The 18,043-nt window shown below is 41.7% G+C and overlaps 4 protein-coding genes across 16 annotated transcripts in view; 3 read left to right on the top strand and 1 right to left on the bottom strand.

Annotated features, from left to right (window-relative positions):
* si:ch211-285f17.1 (sickle tail protein homolog) overlaps positions 1 to 2,373 on the top strand; it is an 88,084-nt gene extending 85,711 nt beyond the window's left edge. For 8 of the 9 annotated variants that reach the window (XM_068582166.1, XM_068582165.1, XM_068582159.1 and 5 more), the window contains one exon: positions 697 to 2,373. In XM_068582166.1, coding sequence (XP_068438267.1) covers positions 697 to 1,245 — 549 coding nt within the window. In that variant the 3' untranslated portion in view covers positions 1,246 to 2,373. The remainder of the gene's footprint in view (positions 1 to 696) is intronic. The other variant, XM_068582160.1, reaches the window with a different exon arrangement.
* Positions 2,374 to 3,353: 980 nt separating this feature from the next.
* On the top strand, positions 3,354 to 4,363 carry si:dkey-96n2.3 (uracil nucleotide/cysteinyl leukotriene receptor). Its single transcript, XM_068582258.1, has one exon. The coding sequence runs from the start codon at positions 3,429 to 3,431 to the stop codon at positions 4,338 to 4,340; it is 912 nt and encodes a 303-aa protein (XP_068438359.1). The 5' UTR covers positions 3,354 to 3,428; the 3' UTR covers positions 4,341 to 4,363.
* Positions 4,364 to 5,044: 681 nt separating this feature from the next.
* Positions 5,045 to 14,412, top strand: nphp3 (nephronophthisis 3). Of its 5 annotated transcripts, none has more exons than XM_068581443.1 (28): positions 5,045 to 5,085; positions 5,643 to 6,012; positions 6,142 to 6,267; positions 6,351 to 6,501; positions 6,613 to 6,765; positions 6,914 to 7,047; positions 7,286 to 7,446; positions 7,553 to 7,709; positions 7,980 to 8,054; positions 8,186 to 8,359; positions 8,463 to 8,566; positions 8,933 to 9,047; positions 9,155 to 9,298; positions 9,406 to 9,503; positions 9,638 to 9,740; positions 9,863 to 9,945; positions 10,181 to 10,349; positions 10,535 to 10,699; positions 10,783 to 10,877; positions 10,957 to 11,079; positions 11,164 to 11,353; positions 11,490 to 11,731; positions 11,875 to 11,950; positions 12,040 to 12,167; positions 12,345 to 12,585; positions 12,707 to 12,832; positions 12,978 to 13,093; positions 13,201 to 14,412. In XM_068581443.1, exons 2-28 carry the CDS (start codon positions 5,689 to 5,691, stop codon positions 13,367 to 13,369), a joined length of 3,942 nt encoding a protein of 1,313 aa, XP_068437544.1. In that variant the 5' UTR covers positions 5,045 to 5,085; positions 5,643 to 5,688; the 3' UTR covers positions 13,370 to 14,412. The 5 variants fall into 5 exon arrangements, 4 of the variants coding, with proteins under 4 accessions (XP_068437544.1, XP_068437546.1, XP_068437545.1 ...); XM_068581445.1 differs by having other exon boundaries at positions 5,055 to 5,085; positions 5,637 to 6,012; positions 10,214 to 10,349; XM_068581444.1 differs by having other exon boundaries at positions 5,055 to 5,085; positions 5,637 to 6,012; positions 10,211 to 10,349.
* Positions 14,363 to 17,869, bottom strand: uba5 (ubiquitin-like modifier activating enzyme 5). Its single transcript, XM_068581447.1, has 12 exons — positions 17,576 to 17,869; positions 17,392 to 17,437; positions 16,886 to 16,975; positions 16,664 to 16,773; positions 16,486 to 16,572; positions 16,309 to 16,393; positions 16,091 to 16,195; positions 15,854 to 15,981; positions 15,631 to 15,766; positions 15,381 to 15,459; positions 15,154 to 15,260; positions 14,363 to 14,931 (listed from the first exon to the last, which is right to left on the bottom strand). The coding sequence occupies exons 1-12, from the start codon at positions 17,737 to 17,739 to the stop codon at positions 14,854 to 14,856; spliced, it is 1,215 nt and encodes a 404-aa protein (XP_068437548.1). The 5' UTR covers positions 17,740 to 17,869; the 3' UTR covers positions 14,363 to 14,853.
* Positions 17,870 to 18,043: the final 174 nt, after the last annotated feature.

The following is an 18,043-nucleotide window of genomic DNA, read 5'->3' as shown; positions in this document are numbered from 1 at the left end:
CTGTTCCCATCACAGCTGAGTTCCTAAACAGTGTTGCCAAAACCCAGGATGCTTGTGGCTATGTTAAAATACAACCCTAACTGACTTTTTCGGCTATGCTCTTCCCTTCTCACAATCTCACAATGCACCTATGCTCAACTCAACATTACTGCACAGCTTCTTAACCTCACGGTGATATATTTCCTTCCCCTCGAGACCAAGCCACAACTCACCATCTTACCCCGTCAGTTTCAGTGGAATACCAGCCCACATCTCCCCTGTCTGCTCCCCACTCTTTAAACTCTTAAGCCTGTTATCAATTTCTCTCCAGCCTTCTTACGCATCTTTGCCTTGTTCTCCTCCCGCCCCGCCCCACACCGCCTCTTTACGAGGCCTAACTCTAACACGAGCCGTCTGTAGAGACACCCCTCCTATCTGCCATCGCACGGTCTAACCTTCGCAGTGTTCTGTTTCTTGGTAACATGTCTCTCAGTCCAATGTGTCTCACTCTTCATTTAACCTAGTAAAAACAGACCTGTTGATGTTTCGGTGTGCATAGTAGTGTCTCAGTGATGTTAATGTTTGTGTAGTCTTAGTGCGTTTCTGTGTGTATAACTTGTAGTTTTTTTTTTAACATCGTCTTGCCTTTTTATATGTATTATTTGACCAGATTTCTTTTTTGACAACCAGTATCTGTTTTGGCATCTCTGTTTGCAGGCTAACGGAAGTGCTAAAAGAGTGGGAGGGGATCATAAAACTACTTCCCCTACTATACCCACCTCTAAAATCCCTGCTTTTTATCCTAGCTCTACTAAAGGCAGCTCCCAGTCTGTGCAAAACTCAGATGCAACTAATCCTATTAACCCTTCCTCTTCCTCTTCCTCCTCCTCCTCCTCCACCTCTGTAATAAAATCCAACATCCTCTCCTCTCACGCTCCTCGTTCCGGTTCCCAACCCTCCTCCCACATCCCCTCCCTGTCTAACGGATCCCTGAAACTCCCCACACCCTCACAGCACACAGGTAAAGCTCTCTCGTTTCCCTCGCAGACTCAGAATGGTCGAGTGCACTCCTCCTCCTCCTCTTCCTTCTCCTCCTCCTCATCCTCCTCCTCCCCCCCCTCCCCTCTATCGCCCACTCCTTTGGGCCCAGGTGGAAAGAGCATCCGCACCATACACACCCCCAGCTTCACCAGCTACAGGTCCCACAACGGCAGCAGCGGCAAATCCTGCATCCCAACAGCCACAGCAGCAAAGGACACTACTTAGCCCCATTACGGCCCCTCTAGCAGGTAGAGCTGGTCATGTTTCATTTTGTATCGTTTTGGTTTGCGGTTTGTTTTTTTCCCTTGTGTTTCTGTAAAAGTGTTAAGTGATGCACTCCCCCACTTCAAGTTGTATTTGACACTGGCATTCGCACACCAATGCTTCTTTCTCCTTTAAGTAGCAATTTCTGTTTTTGAAAAAAAAAGTACTCTGATTCTTTCTTGGAGGTGTACCACATGATCTGTCAACATATTTTCTAATGGAACTAAAACATATTTAGTTTGACCACTTTGTAGATAAAAGTGGAAGGCTCTTGTGGTGTTGAAAATCTATTTTTCTTGCTGTAGCTATGCATAGGGAATATAGAGTTGATGTACAATCACAAAGTACCATGTAAAAAAAAAAAAACATGTTTTATTTTTCAAACCAGAGATTGAATAACCATAGTATATTTAATCTTCTATATTTCTTATGTTGTCAGACATTCAACACAGCCCTTGTAAATGCCTTTTATGAGTGTATACATAATGTATACAGACATGTTAAAGTTAAATTCATTATTAACTTCTGTTTTCTAAGAGTATTTTCTCATTTTTCATCCATATGAACTGCCAATTTATTTTACAGATATGTAAAACTGGTATCATAAGTAATACAAGTTTTGATTTTTAGTGTGCCTATTTGCCAAAGTTGTTGTACAATGACTCACTTCAGGCCTAACCCAGTCACAAGATTTAGGGGAACTTACATGCACTCTGTCGGTGCGGTGGCTGAAGTGTTGACCTCAGTGTTTGTACTGGTGGTCTTGGTTTGTTAAGTTAACTGTATTGTTGTCTAAATGTAAACTGTACTAAAACAAAGTGATTCAGTTCTACCACATGTACATAGATGCTTCTACTAAGAAAATACGTAGTTTTGTTAACATACCAAAGTTTATTTGTATGCATGCCTTTCAAATACTTTAGGAGAGTGGTGTAAAAAAAAGAATTATGTTTGCACAAATAGATTTTGTAAATATCTGGTTTTCTCTCATTTTTGTAAAGCTTTAAATCATACTATTAAGAAGCAATGTGGTCAAGACAAAAACTGTGTTGGAGTAGCAAAAATAAAGACTTGCATGCTTGTAATGCATTGAGCTTCAATGTCTTTATTTTTGTCTGTTTTGCCCTGATGACATCCTGTTTGCTGGGGACTAATTTGAGGGTGGGTGTGTGTGGGTGTGTGGGTGCGCATGTGTGTGTGTGTGTGTGTGTGTGCGTTAGTGCGTGCGCGTGTGTGGTTATCTAAAAAAAACATATCCGTTCTCTAGTTCTCATTTCCACTTCACCTGACTTCACTGCTAGTCAATAAAAAAAGGACATCTGCGTTCTTCTGAATTATGCATCTCTACAATTAAAAGGTAAGAATACGATAACATTAATATTAATGACTGCTGACAGTCCTACATGTGATGCTGTACGTTTACTTTGACAATCTTGCTGTGATTACATGATTAAATTGTTAAGGACAGCGAACTACAAATCATGTTAAAGTTGTAAGTTTTAGCACTTAAACTTTTAAAACATTCATTTGTTATATTAACTACCACAGAGCACTTGTACAACAATGTTGTTTTTAAATTAATTTCAGAAGTATTAACTAAAACGCCAATGTGTTAATTACATCTGTATACTTCATGATACTTTTTGCACTGGATTGTGTATTTTGCAGTTCCTCGCGTAACTTATGGTGAACTACTACAGATATTGTTTGCCATCAAAGAAAATAAAGACTTTTAAGGTTGCTTCTCATTATTTTTGTTTAAATCAAATGTGTATGTCATCCTGCATAACTTTCAGTTGTGAATTGTGTTGCTGAAATGTTTTTAAGTCTCACAAATTTCTGATAAACACTTTTTTTTATTATCACTTTAAAATGTTTTTTTCTGTATCTGAGGTTAGCTGAATAAAACATTCAGTGTGTGTTCTGCAAAAATGGTTGCACTTAAGCCTTCCAAGGATAGTTCCTGTTTCTAATAAACCTCATTAACACATGATTTTATATTTTGTCACATGAAAGTCATCTATTTGTCACACATCTGGCATTCTTAGTTTTGTTTTGCGTTTAGTGAATCACTTGACGAGGCGATCATCATAACAGGTTATTTGTGTCTATGCTGCAACAGGCTGATCCTCTCCACAACAACAATGAACATCTCGGAGGAGGAGATACAGGGCTTCTATGGCAGTGACTCCCACCAGGAGAACATTCTATTTTCTACATTTTACATCTTGATTTTCATCATGGCTGTGCCTGGGAATGCCTTGGCGCTGTGGACCTTCTTTTGCCAAGAATGCACGTCTCCCTTTAAAGTCTTCCTGAGGCATCTATCTGTAGCAGATATCTCTTACGTTCTCCTTTTACCCATGCGTATAGTTTACCACCTGTCCGATGGCCACTGGCCTTTCGGATATGTCATCTGTCAACTAGCAGGCTTCCTCTTTTACCTTAACATGTACTGCAGCATTTACCTAATGAGTTTCATCAGCCTGGACAGATTCCTGGCTGTGGTTTTACCCATAAAATCACAGTCAGTAAGGAAGGCTATGTATGCAAAGATTGTTGTTGGCATACTCTGGGTGACAGTTATTGTGTGTATGAGTCCTATACTTTTCTCTAAAAAGAATGTGACCAACAACTCAACTGGCATCTGCAACAAGCTGTACTTAGAAAATAAATCTCCCACGGCTTTAGCTTCCACTATTGTGGCATTTGTAGTTCCCCTTACCACCATTGTGGTTTGCTACATACTGATTCTGCTGAAATTAAGGGGCATTAAGCAAAAAGGAGAACGACCAGTGAAGGATAAAGCTATAAGAATGATCATCCTCATTGTGATAAACTTCCTTTTTGCATTTGTGCCCTACCATGTGAACAGGGTAATCTACATTGACAGCCACAGATGTGGTATGACTGCAGCGAGCAGGGAGTCACTGGGTAGAGCCAATCGTATCACATCTGCACTAACCTGTGTTAGTGGTGTACTGGATCCTGTGATGTATTTCTTCCTGAACCGGTCATACCGAGAGAAAATGCTTCAGCTGTTCTGTAAAAGATGAAGATGATCAATAAGCAACAAATATTACATAGACAATAAATATTTGAAGACAAGTTCTTCTCTTTTTGTATAATTTCGAGAGACCCGTTCAGACGGATGTATGCATGCTTGGTTGAATAGTGTTACAAATATAGACCTGCTGTCGGAAGAGCCTTAGCAGATGAAATATCCTCCTATGGTTGGTCTGTGGGACACTTGATAATTTACCAACAAACACACTTTTGTGTAATTCGGTTTAAGATTCATCTTGAATCGTTATACTAACTTAAATGTTAAGGGTATGAAACTACATTTAGATCACACTTTTGGAAAGAAATGATCACCGACCACGTCATCTTGTCAGCAACTGTCCAAGACATAATGATGGTCTGGTTGGCTATTTTTAGTCAACATTGCCACACTTAACATATTTGTCTGCAGTACAGCTCCCATTTAGGCATAAATTAGTCCGGAAAACCTTTACAACATTGTTCTGCAGGACAATGAATTGCACATGCCAGGTTTGACTTCAATAAGTATGTTATGACTTTAAAAAATGTATGACTATAATTTGCAATAACTATTGTTTTTACTGTTACAGCCTAATAGTTGTCGTAATGCAGTGCTTGCCAAGTGGACTTTGTACAGTTACCGTACTTTAAGTACTTTTTTACCCAATCGACTTTTGCCCAATTTGACCCGTGCGGGCACCCGTATTATGACTTGTTACCAAGGCAGCCAGGAAGAAGCTGTGAAGGGAGCGGACTGTGAGTGTTTGTTTAACTTGGCTTCAAATGTTTTCATCAGCAGTTGGTGCTTTAGTCAATATTCTGTCGAAGCTAAATATGTCGAGACATTATTGTCTTATTCTATTTGTCTTTAAACAAATTAATGCTATGACGAGCGCGGTGGGAAGCTATTTCGTTAGCTAGCTAGTTAACCAAGTACAACTGTCTTTATTGACAAATAGGAATAACTAACGCTAATTGGCTAACTAACTAACGCCTTACTCATAGCTCATACTTATTTAGTAGCTACGTTTATGGAAACTGAAAAACACGTCAAAGCCCGTTTTAGCTGCGGGAGGCGCTCCCCTTAAAATATAGGTCGTGTATGATCCGTTAGTTTCGTGGCTGTAACTATAGTATTAACGTCGCGTCACGGTGCTTTGCTGCTTTGCGTTTGTGATACAGCGCGGGTAAGTCAAATCAGGACACAAAATTGCCCATCATAATCATCATCCACAGCCGAGGTAACGTTGGTTGAAAACATTCAGCAGTTGTCCCTATGCATCCCTGCCCTGTCTGTCATCGCACAGGAGCAGCTATGGGCATCCGAAAAGGTTGAGCACTTTGGTACAGGCTGCCACCATGGGCACCGCATCCTCTTTGGTCAGTCCAGGAGAGGTCATTGAGGATGGATACGGGGGTGAAGGAGGGGAAGCCTGTGAGATCCCAGTGGAGGTCAAGCCCAAAGCCCGACTCCTCCGCAGTTCCTTTCGCAGAGGACCCCGGGTGATTGGGGCCAGTTTCAAATCCACAGGTTCTGTGGATCTAGAGTATGCTGCTGAGTACGAAAGACTCCGTAAAGAGTATGAAATCTTCCGTGTCAGCAAGAATAACGAGATCTCGTCCATGCAAAAGAAGGAGGCCAAGCTGGATGAGGAGAACAAGAGGCTCAGAGCTGAACTACAGGTGAAATGATTTAACGGGAGACTACTGAGATTCAGATTCTACTTATTTGTCAAAGCACAAGCTTAAAGGCTACACGTTTTAAAGTTTTAACATTTCTCATGTTGATGTTCATTGTCAATATGACAACAGGCTTTGCAGAAGACCTACCAGAAGATCCTTAGAGAAAAAGAGAGTGCGCTTGAGGCAAAGTATCAAGCTATGGAGAGAGCTGCCACCTTTGAACACGATAGGGACAAAGTGAAACGACAGTTCAAGGTAAACCAACCACATGTTACTGAGGAGCATTCTTTCCAGTAATCGTGATTGCGACACTAACCAATTGGCTGAATCACCACCAGATTTTCCGGGAGACAAAAGAAAAGGAAATTCAGGATCTCCTGCGGGCTAAGAGGGACTTGGAGGCCAAACTGCAACAGTTGCAAGCTCAGGGCATCCAGGTCTATGACCTAAATGATTCTGACTCAGATGACAACCAAACCACAGTTAATGGTAAGACCCAGAAGTGTCTTCCAGTGTGTAATTTGCCACTAGAATGCAACATTTGATGACATGATAACATCTACCAACGGCTTGTTTTATTTATTCACTGTATGTCTTTAGCTGCAGGGACACAGTGTGAGTACTGGTCTGGTGGTGTGCTGGGAAGTGAGCCCTCCATGGGCAGCATGATGCAGTTGCAACAGACCTTTCGAGGACCGGAGTTTGCCAACAGTTTAATAGATGTGGAGGGACCGTTTGCAAATGTGAGCAGAGGTAAGTAAACTTAGAAAGGCTGTAGAAAGAAGGGAGGGATTATGACATGGGTTGTAGGCAACACAAGGTGTATATTTCGATTACATTCTGATAGCTTTTGAAGTATGTATTCACTTATCTCCTAACCTTTCTTGTATGTTTGTGTCAGATGATTGGGATGCTGCAGTGGCCAGTCTGCTTCAGGTCTCACCTCATGTTCCCCAGGCCTTGTGGAGTAATACAGTGCGCTGCTACCTTATCTTTACCCAGGAGACCAAAGCTGAACTAGATGTCTTTATTAAGGTTGGTTAAATAGACATTTTGTAAAAATCTATGGATATTCTGTTTGCATGGTGTATTATTGTTGATTATTATATCGTGGCACTATTAGGTATTTGTCAGGAACAGACTTCAGGTAATTACTTTGGTCAATTCAATACTAGTCTGAATGTCAGGCATTTAAAAAAACACTGAGTAAACGTGGTCGAGACTTCATGTTAGTCATTCACTGTTAAATATGTTCCTTGTGTTTTCATTACAGAAACATTCACCTGTGTTGCGTAGAATGTGTGAAGGTCTCGGCCATTTCTACCTGAATGTCTGCTTCCCAGAGGAGAATGCTGCCTCGTACGCTGTGGAGCGCAAGCAGGAGATTGAAAGGAGCTCTGTGTGTGTGCTTCTTGTTAAATCTACTGTCACTAGGTACAGTAAGTCCTTTACCTATCCTCACTAGTTAAGATTGTACTTGTATTACAGTATATGGTGTATGTTTAACAAAATGTTTGACAATATTCATGCATGTGTGTAGCTCTGTGGTGGAGGATTGTGATGAGGCTTTTGTGAAGAATCCAGATGGCCATCCACTGGTGCTCTACCTCAAGACTGAAGAAGATCACAATTTGACTGGACCCACAAGACAACTGCTAGAAAGGGTCAATGCTGCAGACAAGGCTGCTAAAGTCAAGGTTTGTGTGTGCCATATATAAAATAATCAACAATGAAACAGGATACAGGAGAGAAGAAAATATGTTACAACCTATACACGGTTAGTGTTCTATAGGTGCATTCTATTATGACATTATAGTCTCAAGAATATGTATGTGCTTTTTGATAAATACACATTAAATAAAGCAGAAGTTGTGAGTTGATTGCTTTTGAAAGTTGACAGTCTGTATTTCCCTGGTTGCTAGATGCCACACAGTGTTTGTTCTTATACATTTTGAACATTAACCCAGGTGGTGGATCATAGTGGTTCTGCAGAGGAGGGGGCTGAACTCATTTATTTTCAACTGGAGAAAGTCATCAAACAGGTACAGTCCATCAGCAACATCCGTCTTCATATCGATCCAACTTGCAAGTGTTGGGTGTGCAGGGTGATTTATGTTCATTCCTCCCGTCCGTGACAGCTTTCCGAACTTCCACTTCTACTCTCACCATGTAGGAGTTGCTGGGACTTGAAGGAGCAGATGTTGATTCTATGGACTCTGGGATAGAGGAGGGACGTGAGGAGGACTCTGGAGATGTGCTGTGGGACCTGCATGATGAGCAGGAACAGATTGAGTCCTACCAGCAGGCCCGTAGCAGCAGCATCACCTCCCAGTTAGGGTTCCAGAAGGTAAGGCAGATATTCCGCTTTTTTAGCGCTCTTAATCTTGTCTTTCAGTCTAAAACTGTCTTTAATCACTGTAAGTTTGTGTTGTGTCTGGTGTCTTTCCCAGTATATAGATCGTTTAAATGACATGATAGCTGCTCCACCTCCCACCCCTCCTCTGCTGGTGTCTGGTGGTCCAGGCTCAGGAAAGTCTCTCCTGCTCTCCAAATGGTGAGAACTTAAAGTGGGTGACCATTGCAATTTAAAGTTGTTTGCATGCTTTTGAGGTAGTTCCGAGTAGTTCTCCTAATTTAACACTTTTCGTCTTGTTTTGGTCATTTTCCTTCTTTCAATTTACTAGCTTTATTGAAAAATAAACAAAAATAATTCTAACATTATGTTTATCTTCCAGTATTTTCTGTAAGAACGTCATAAGATCCTCTCTGGAAAAGGTGCTTTCTGAAAAAAACATTAAATAATATGCTGTCCGTCATTCTCCAAGGTGTGGTGTCAGTTATTTGTATTACTGTGATGTGTCATCATGGAACAGGACTTTCTGTAAAGTTTGTCCAATATTGATTCTTCAATCCCTTTCAGGATCGAGCAGCAGCAAAAGCAGTCCCCCAACACCTTGTTCCTATATCATTTTGTTGGCCGCCCACTTTCCACAAGCTCAGAACCGGTTCTCATTATCAAACGCCTCACTGTCAAAGTAAGGGGTCTCTCTCAGTGGCTCTTCAAAAGGATAACTTCCAGTGGATACACCAATCTTGCTGAATAACAGTGGTAATGTGTTTTTTTCTGTCTGTTGTCACATAGCTGCTGCAGCACTTCTGGTCCATTTCTGGCTTGTCAATGGAGCCCAGTAAGATCTTAGAGGAGTTTCCCCGGTGGCTTGAAAGACTGTCTGCACGCCATCAAGGAAACATCATCATTATCATCGACTCCATTGACCAAATACAGGTGCACACCAGATTAGGCGTTTACTGTTTTGTCTTTGTCACTTGATAACAATTATTTTTCTTCCAGAATAGCTCTTTTACCACAACTGTTTTTCTACTTTGTTTCAGCAAGCAGAAAGACACATGAAGTGGCTAATTGACCCTCTTCCTGTCAATGTCCGAGTGGTGGTGTCTGTCAAAGTTGAGACTTGTCCTCAAGCTTGGAGGTGAAACCCACAGTTTGATTTCTAAATATCCTAGTAACTTTACTGTACCTGTGTATTCCTATTCATTTATTCTCCATGCAGTGGTATTGTACTGTAGTATTGCCATTTGTAATTCAGTGACCATGCCTGATTAGGTTATGGCCCACACTCCACTTAGACCCACTGAGTCCCAGGGAGGTGAGGAGCATTGTCAATGCAGAGTGTCAGAGCATGGACCTCAAACTCACCATGGACCAGGTCAGTTATAATCCCACCATTTAAAAACCTTAAAAAGGATTTAAAACTGTGGAAAGAAATTTGGAATTGTTAACGGCGATATGATTTTTGGGGCGAACTTAAATGTTGTAACTTTGTTCCAGGAGAAGAAGCTAGAAAGACATTGTCGCTCTGCATCGACCTGCAATGCATTGTATGTCACACTACTGGCAAGAATGCTCATCAGGTTAGTCTACTGTGGCTTCACAAGTCTGAATGTATCGACCATCACAGAAGAATTCTGAGGCAAAAAGAGTTAGTGCTCACTTAACTTTGTGTTTTATTGGAATGATTAAACATCTTTATACAATGGGAGGGTTTTCCATGACTCGCTTCAGAGGACTTTATTTGAGTAAATCCATTCCATAATTAAGTTGAATGTGGATGTCTGTGAATGTGTGGCTTTTCAATTTTGTTGATAGGCAAAATGGCCGTGCTTTGTTAATGCCCAGCAGCATATCAGGTTGGTCACTGGAGAGGAGCCTAGAGGAGTGTTTACAGTGTCAGGACACTATGTCACTCTACCGCCTGGCTCTCAAGATGACTCTGAACTCTCTCAACACGGACAGAGATCGACGCATTATGAGAGAGGTAACATATGTTCAGACAAAATAACAATAACGCCTCCACTTAAACACAGAGCTCTTTCATTATTGCTGGTTGCGATGTTAAGTGTGTCCTGCGAAACTATTTTGTCACCTTGTTCTCATGATACCGGTCACATTTACCTTTTGATCTGTAAAAAAATATGTGCTTGTTTTTTTGTCTCTTTTTAGATACTGTGCCTTGTATGTGCCAGCCATAATGGAGTGAGTGAATCAGAGGTGCTAGACCTTTTCCCAGAACTGGAGTTGCCTCTCCTGTCCACTCTGCTTTACCGTCTGAACAGACTCTGCATTGTAACCCTCCGTTGTGGGCTCATCAGGTTTCAACACCTGCAGGTAACTGGGCTCTGGCCAGTAGAATATTTAGCACAAAGTCATTCAAAATATAAAAAGCATAAAACACTGTGTTTGTCGTTCAGGCGTGGGAAGCTGTACGGTTGGAGTTCCTGTGTGGAGGAAGTAGCTCAGCTGCTTACAGAGAGAAACTCATCCAGTACTTCAGCCAACAACTCAGGTAGAGTTGTCATCTTCGGCTCATACAACACAACCCAGCTTCCTCTGTCAGTACAACTCATGCAATTGTGTATGTGTAGCCAGGACCGTGTTACATGGCGTGTTGCAGATGAGCTGCCCTGGCTGCTCCAACAACAGGAGGATAGGACTAAATTACAGCTTAGCCTACTGAACCTGTTCGTTTCCCAAAACCTCTACAAGAGGTAAAAAGCATGCACACACGGCAGCTAATATAGGACATTTATTTCGGTGTGATCTGGACGGTATCTGTTTTCTTTTTTTTTTAGGGGTCATTTCTCTGAGCTGCTAGCCTATTGGCAATATGTGGGCAAAGACAAAAGCTCCATGGCCACCGAGTACTTTGACTCCCTGAAACACTATGAGAAGAGCTGTGAGAGCGAAGACAGCATGACCAAGCTGGCAAACCTGTATGAGACCCTGGGTCGTTTCCTCAAAGACCTGGGCCTCCCTAGCCAGGTAGCATACATGCTTGCAAAATAAATTAAAAAACATGTTAAATGTTCACTTAACATTCGTGACAAGGCAGCCTAAATATGTGTCTTTATATTTACCTTATTATCTGTATGTTTTTTGTTTCTTTCTGTTTTTGTAGGCAGTAGCACCTTTACAAAGGTCCCTTGAGATTAGGGAGACAGCCTTGGACCCGGACCATCCCAGCGTAGCTCGCTCCCTGCACCAGCTGGCTGGGGTTTACGTTCAGTGGAAGAAGTATGGCAACGCTGAGCAGCTGTACAAGCAGGCCCTGGAGATAAGTGAGAACGCCTACGGCGCTGAGCATGCCAGCGTAGCACGAGAGCTGGAGTCACTTGCCATGCTCTATCAAAAACAAAACAAGTAAATGGTTCTCTTGTTGTTGAAATGGATGACGTTATGCATGTTCATTGGCAATGTGTGAGAGAGGAATTTCTCCTATAGTGATGATCTCATAACTGAGGCCCTCGTTTTTATGGCTTACACCTGGCATTTCTTACAATCAGGTATGAACAAGCAGATAAACTCAGGAAAAGGTCAGTGAAGATCCGTCAGAAGACCGCTCGCCAGAAAGGTCATATGGTAAGTTTCACAGATACCCACATGATTCACTATATGCACTTATGCATCATTCATAATGTACATGCCTTTTGTCGATTCCTCCTTTTCAGTATGGCTTCACTTTGTTGAGACGGAGAGCCCTGCAGCTGGAAGAGCTGACCCTGGGAAAAGAATCTGCTGACTCTGCCAAGACACTTAATGAACTAGGTGTCCTGTACTACCTCCAAAACAACCTGGAGTAAGGCATACATGCATGTAACAGCTGGAATGCACAGACAAAGACACTGCATTGCGGACATAAATTGTGTAATTGCCTCTCCCTCTGCTTGATTTTTGTTCAGTCTATTTTGTATGTCCACAAACATTTGATACATCCAAAATAGATAACTAAAATCCCACTCTTTGCCCTCATTAGTGCAGCCAAGATATTCTTGGCCCGCTCTCTGGAGATGAGACAGCGGGTCCTCGGTCCAGAACACCCAGACTGTGCTCAGTCCCTCAACAACCTGGCTGCACTGCACACAGAGAGAAGGGAGTATGAGGTGGCTGAGGACATGTATGAGCGGGCGCTAGACATCCGCAAGACGGCCTTGTCCCCGGACCACCCCTCACTGGCATACACACTCAAACACCTGGCCATGCTCTATAAACGCAGAGTGAGACACATGGTTATGTTGAAAATGAATCTTGAACGTTTTGTCTGTTGAACAGCTTATTCTGTGCTTGTCATAGGCTGAGAATCTGATTTTTAAAGGTGTGTGTGTGTGTGTTGTACAGGGGAAGCTGGAAAAGGCCATGCCGCTGTATGAGCTGTCGCTAGAAATCAGGGAAAAAAGTTTTGGGCCAAAACACCCCAGTGTGGCCACAGCGCTGGTCAACCTGGCTGTAATCTACTGCCAACTAGTGAGAATGTTCACGATACGTCAATCAGACGGTTACACATATTCACAACTTGCATGTTTGTGAAGAATTATTCGCATAGTGTTTGTGGCTTACATTTTTTGTACGGAGCAAAACTGACTGTATATATTTTTTTGGTCTTTGACAGAAGAAGCACATTGAAGCCTTGCCTCTTTATGAACGAGCCCTGAAAGTGTATGAGGATAGTTTGGGGCGCTCACACCCACGAGTCGGAGAGACCCTAAAAAACTTGGCTGTGCTCAGGTACAATAGTTGATGTTGCGTTCAACACTCGGGTCATCAGAAGAATAATCATGAATGTTGAATTACGTTTGATACATTTCTTTTACTCTTATTCCATTTGTAAATAGCTACGAAGAGGGTGACTTCGAGAAGGCAGCAGAGCTTTACAAACGTGCAATGGAGATAAAGGAGGCCGAGCCATCACTGGTGTGCGGTAACGCTCCGTCCCGCCACTCCTCCAGCGGGGACACATTCAGTCTGAGGGGACCTGCTCCCCTCCAACAAGCCCAGAGGTGACTCTGTTCAGCCACGTGTTGCCACAGAACAATACAGGATGTCCACAGTTCTAACTACCATCGAATAACCAAAACATCAGATGGGAACCATTCTGGTCATCACACTGCAATTATTGTCTAGATGGAGGTTTTAGGGTTTGGTCAAATAGACTGTACCTGCTAGTATAATTATGAAGTCTGTGTTTATGAATCTGTGAAATCTGTGCATTAACCACAAGTATTTTTTTTTTTTACATAATCATGCGTGTAGAGATCTTCACTTATATCACTCCTTATGGAACTCAAGTTTACATTTATCACTGATTTTGGCACTTTGTTCCTATTTACATGCCGCACATGTATGAAGAAAACGCAATTATGAATGTTTGATTTTAAAGGAATGCCTCTAATAATGCAGTAAAAAAAAGAGGTTCTCGAGCTTCTTTTAAGGAGATGAAATACGAGATATCAAATATTTCCACAACTCAGTCAGATTGTGCCAGTATGTCTTACCAAAACTGTTAAGACCTCACACAGATTTGTTGCAAAGTTTCTGATGTTCTGAAAGAGATATGTTAGTGCTAATGTAGCAAAAATGAAGTGTGCATATTGTGAAATTGTTTTATATTTGTTTAAATACCATTCATGTTTACATTACAAAATGTTTACCAACTAGTATAGAGTACAAAAAGAGAAATGTAGAACCAAAGATATGCATCCAGAAACAAGCCGAGACCTCCACAGAGGATTTCATGCTGTTTATGCAGAACTAAATGTCTGTGTATTTGTTCATTAACAAAAAGGATTTTTAGGGATTTGCCAAAACCAAGCTATTGCCATATGTTTCTAGTTCAATGGAGTAATGATTTGTTGTTTAACTGAATGTGCGTGAATCTTAAAGGGATGCATTAACACATTAATGTAAGTGTTTTTAAAAATGTGTACAGTATATCAATGTAACAATCATAATATTTAAAAGCTCTACAGGAAATCCACAAAAATCACATTCGATATATTGAGAAGATTGTATTCCATCTAATAAATACTTTATTGAGACAATTTAAACATGTTTTAATGTTTTAATCAGTTGCAGCAGATGCTTTTTTTGTTTGTTTTTTAAAGCTGAGTGAATGACACATACATTAAAAAGGTAGGCAGAAAACCTCATTCACTCATCAAAACCGTAGAAAATACACATTGTGGCAATGTTAATGCACTAACAGTGATATTATCCTCGGTTTATATACATTTCATTAGAGGCTACCAACTCCAAGTGCTAAACACCTTCCTAGTATGTCAACAAATTCTAAATTCGACTGGAATGGTTTTGCTTATTTTGTGTTGCGTGAAATGTCATCAGCAGTACTTCATGCATTTCTGTTCTTTAGCCTTTAGATGAGTTCATTCTGTAATAGTTTATTTGGCAATAATTGGCTCTTTTATGAGGATGCTTGTTATCAAAGAAACTAATGGTGTCTTATCTGAATGGCATCTTCAGATTGTTGCCTACAACTTTCTCATCTGAGCCATCAAGTCCTCTAGGCTCTGTTCAGTCTCCCCGACCGTCTCCCCGCTTTCTGTATCCTGGTCCAAACAAGAGAAAACAATGTCAGAATTTAGTTGCGGTCATGAGTCACACAGTGAATAATTAACTGACTTTAGTATTAATAGTAAAAAAACCTATGATGCTTCATGTCAGGAAAAAAAAGGTCAGCAATAAGCTCACATATTTTAAACGAATAAACTCAAACATGTCACACTGTCAGTTCAGCTCTTCAAAGCTCTTTTGTGCAACAAAATACTAACCTCAACTGGAATGGTGTAAGCCACGGTAATGCCTTCTGGGAGGTCAGGCAGAGCACCTGAAGCAGCCTGTAATTCTGCATCAGTCACTTCTGATACCAGTTCAATACCTGCACGGCACAATCGTGTATGTTAATACACATAAAACAATATACTGTATCGCACAAAGACAAGCAAACTGCTACAGATCAGACACTGTTGCCTTGAATAGTTGTTCGTTGCACGCTCACCCCAATTATTGTCCTCGTGTACGATCTCCTCCTCCTCTTCCGGCACAGCCTCAACCTTCGGCCGCTCTGCTTCTTTCCTCTAAAAGGAAAATATTCATGCAGAGAGACACGGTTAGCTTTCTCAACGGGTGCAGCACCGTATTGCAGTACGGAGTCTGTTTTACAATATAAAAAGGGCTTTTCGGCAGATATTACATTGTAACACAGGAAATCAATCAGGAAGCACACACACACACACACACACACACACCTTGTACTCTTCCTGTTGTCTCCTGCAGTAGCGATCACTACACTGGGTATTGGCTTTCATGGCCATGGTGGGGAAGAAGTCCTGCATGGCGTTGTAGCCGAGATAATAACTGACAGTTCCAAACTTCAACAGAAACCTGGAAGACAACAATATTTAGCTTAACCTTTACAGGCACTCCTTCCATATTTTGGTTCCTCACTGCCCATAAATAATGAGATCTTACTTGAGGACATTTTGCACCAGGAGGCCTGCGACCACGCCCATTGTTGTTGGTAAGCTGGCGGCACACACCCCATCTCTTTTTAGGGTCTTCTCATCTATGTTAGCAGCCACCACCAGAGGAGGCGCACACTATAGAGGGATATGACACTTTATTACAATGTAACTATCGGAGTAAAGATAAGCACAAGTGTGATTAAAAGTAAAGAAAAGACGGTTGTGTGTGTGTGTGTGTACATACAGCGAAGCACGCCGTCTCTCCAGGAATGATGAGCTGGATGTGTCCCGATACAGCGTTCTCACTGACACCAGACTCCATCCAGATCTGACCAAGTTCATTACAGGCCTGTGACACACATGACGAGATGAATACAATCTTTAAGGGCAACATGTCCAAAGAACATTGTAGAACATTTACTCGCAGCTTTGTATTTCTTTTAGTGACAGTGCTGCTCTTACTGTATTGATGGCCATTCTGGCCTCAAAGTTGTCCACACAGCTCAGGATCAAATCCACCGGCTTCCCTTCCTCCAACCCTCCATAACTGAGAAGACACAGAGTGATCAGTGGTGAAGGCTTGAACCGCTGAGGAGAGCACACAGTCAAACTAGAAACTAGAGAGCATGAAATGCTCACCTGATGCGCTCCATAAAATGTGCAAAATTGTCCATTGTGGTGATATTGTAGTTGTGGGTCTCAAATGACACATCTGGGTTGATGCTCCTGTTGGGTGAATCGAGTGACACATAATCAAAAAAGAAACTTAATGTCCCCATTTTGGAGGGAAATTAGATTACTTGAAACAATATTATACCTGAGAGTGTGTTCCGCCGCTTCCACTTTACTGAGGCCGGCCTGGTGAGGCTGGAAGAACAGCCTGTTCATGTTAGCCAGCTCGACTTTATCGTAGTCAAAGAGGAGCAACTGATGGTGCAAGCACAGATGAGATTGTGGGTAAGCACAGGCGGACAATTTACTGAACAAGGCAAAGAGCTAAAGGCCAGTGTAGAAGAAATAAGAAAACAGGTTGTATTACCTTACCAATGCCACATCTAGTGAGCATTTCAGCTGTCACACTGCCAACTCCCCCAACACCAACCACAGCGACTGTGAATGTCCGGATTTTCTGTCAAAGTATTTCAAGATGATTATCTTATTTATCTTGATAGTAAACCTGTCCTTTGATTTGAGGGGCACTGATGGCTGTTCTGACTTCAGATATAAAATGGCATTGATATGTGCAACTCAGTTGTTTCCTTTACTTTTATCAAGCATTTGGAAGGTTCATATTTCAAAATTAATAGCACAGGTCTTTCAAAACACTTAGCAGTAAGGATACCCATGTGACAGTGTGTATACATCCGCATTTCAACGTGCTAAAATGCACATTGGTGTTCATCAGCTGGCATGTTTTGGAAATTGGTATAGACTTTAAGAACATCTGTTCTTGCATTTATTTTCGCATTTCCTTCGTAGACTATTGTGATCAATTCTGGTCGGGATACAGCAGCAATAACCAACTCAAGCACTTAAATATCATACCTCATAATCGTCCACGATGCCCATTCTCTTTAAAGCCATGAGACGACTGCAATGACAACACAGCTGAGGTTAGCTCGTGGTCTGAAGTACCACCATATGGGATGAGTGAGTCATGAGGCGTAGCCTCTCAGCGTCCAGATCAGTCCAGACACATTTTGGACCAAATAATACATTAAAAAGTCACCTGTATGGGTTGGAATCCACAACCTCAGCGCTCATCTTGTCAATCTTCGGTCTGTGGAGTTGCTGGCTTTGAGCCTGCTCCACGGCACACTGCTTGTGCTTACACTTTATCAATTCATTCTCCAGCTCTCTCACCCGCAGCTTCAGTTCCTCGACTGTCGCCATGATTTCCAACAAATATCTTGAAACAACGTGAGCGGAATAAAAATGATATTACGAGTAATTGTCGTGAAAATGAACACACTAGCCGGCTCGATGGGTCCGGAAAGTACACGTCTTCGGAACTCAAATCAGCTGTCAGAGTGTGTGCTCCCGTGTATAACGTCCGTGTAGAAAACGAGTAACGTTGCGAACACTTCATTTATTCCTACATTATCAGTTGATTATTCCAATTCTTTACGATGACATGGATTGGCTGTTAAATTATATATGTCCATTTATGTTTTTTTCTAAATATTTTGCTAAATAT

This window comes from Clinocottus analis, unplaced genomic scaffold (assembly GCF_023055335.1).
Source record: "Clinocottus analis isolate CAN_PGR_092001 unplaced genomic scaffold, fCliAna1.0.p SCAF_18, whole genome shotgun sequence".
Taxonomy (NCBI): Eukaryota; Metazoa; Chordata; class Actinopteri; order Perciformes; family Cottidae; genus Clinocottus; species Clinocottus analis.
Note: the sequence above shows the minus strand (reverse complement) of the source record. Positions and strands in the feature narration are given on the sequence as shown.

Excerpts from the sequence above, each read along its gene's own strand:
- si:dkey-96n2.3 (XM_068582258.1), top strand. The coding sequence starts at position 3,429 with ATGAACATCTCGGAGGAGGAGATACAGGGCTTCTATGGCAGTGACTCC.
- nphp3 (XM_068581443.1), top strand. The coding sequence starts at position 5,689 with ATGGGCACCGCATCCTCTTTGGTCAGTCCAGGAGAGGTCATTGAGGAT. Across the intron at positions 6,013-6,141 it reads GGCTCAGAGCTGAACTACAG|GCTTTGCAGAAGACCTACCA; the intron begins GTGAAATGATTT and ends ATATGACAACAG. Across the intron at positions 9,946-10,180 it reads CTGGCAAGAATGCTCATCAG|GCAAAATGGCCGTGCTTTGT; the intron begins GTTAGTCTACTG and ends TTTTGTTGATAG.
- uba5 (XM_068581447.1), bottom strand. The coding sequence starts at position 17,739 with ATGGCGACAGTCGAGGAACTGAAGCTGCGGGTGAGAGAGCTGGAGAAT. Across the intron at positions 16,774-16,885 it reads CTAGATGTGGCATTGGTAAG|TTGCTCCTCTTTGACTACGA; the intron begins GTAATACAACCT and ends TTGCACCATCAG. Across the intron at positions 16,394-16,485 it reads CATTTTATGGAGCGCATCAG|TTATGGAGGGTTGGAGGAAG; the intron begins GTGAGCATTTCA and ends GTGTCTTCTCAG.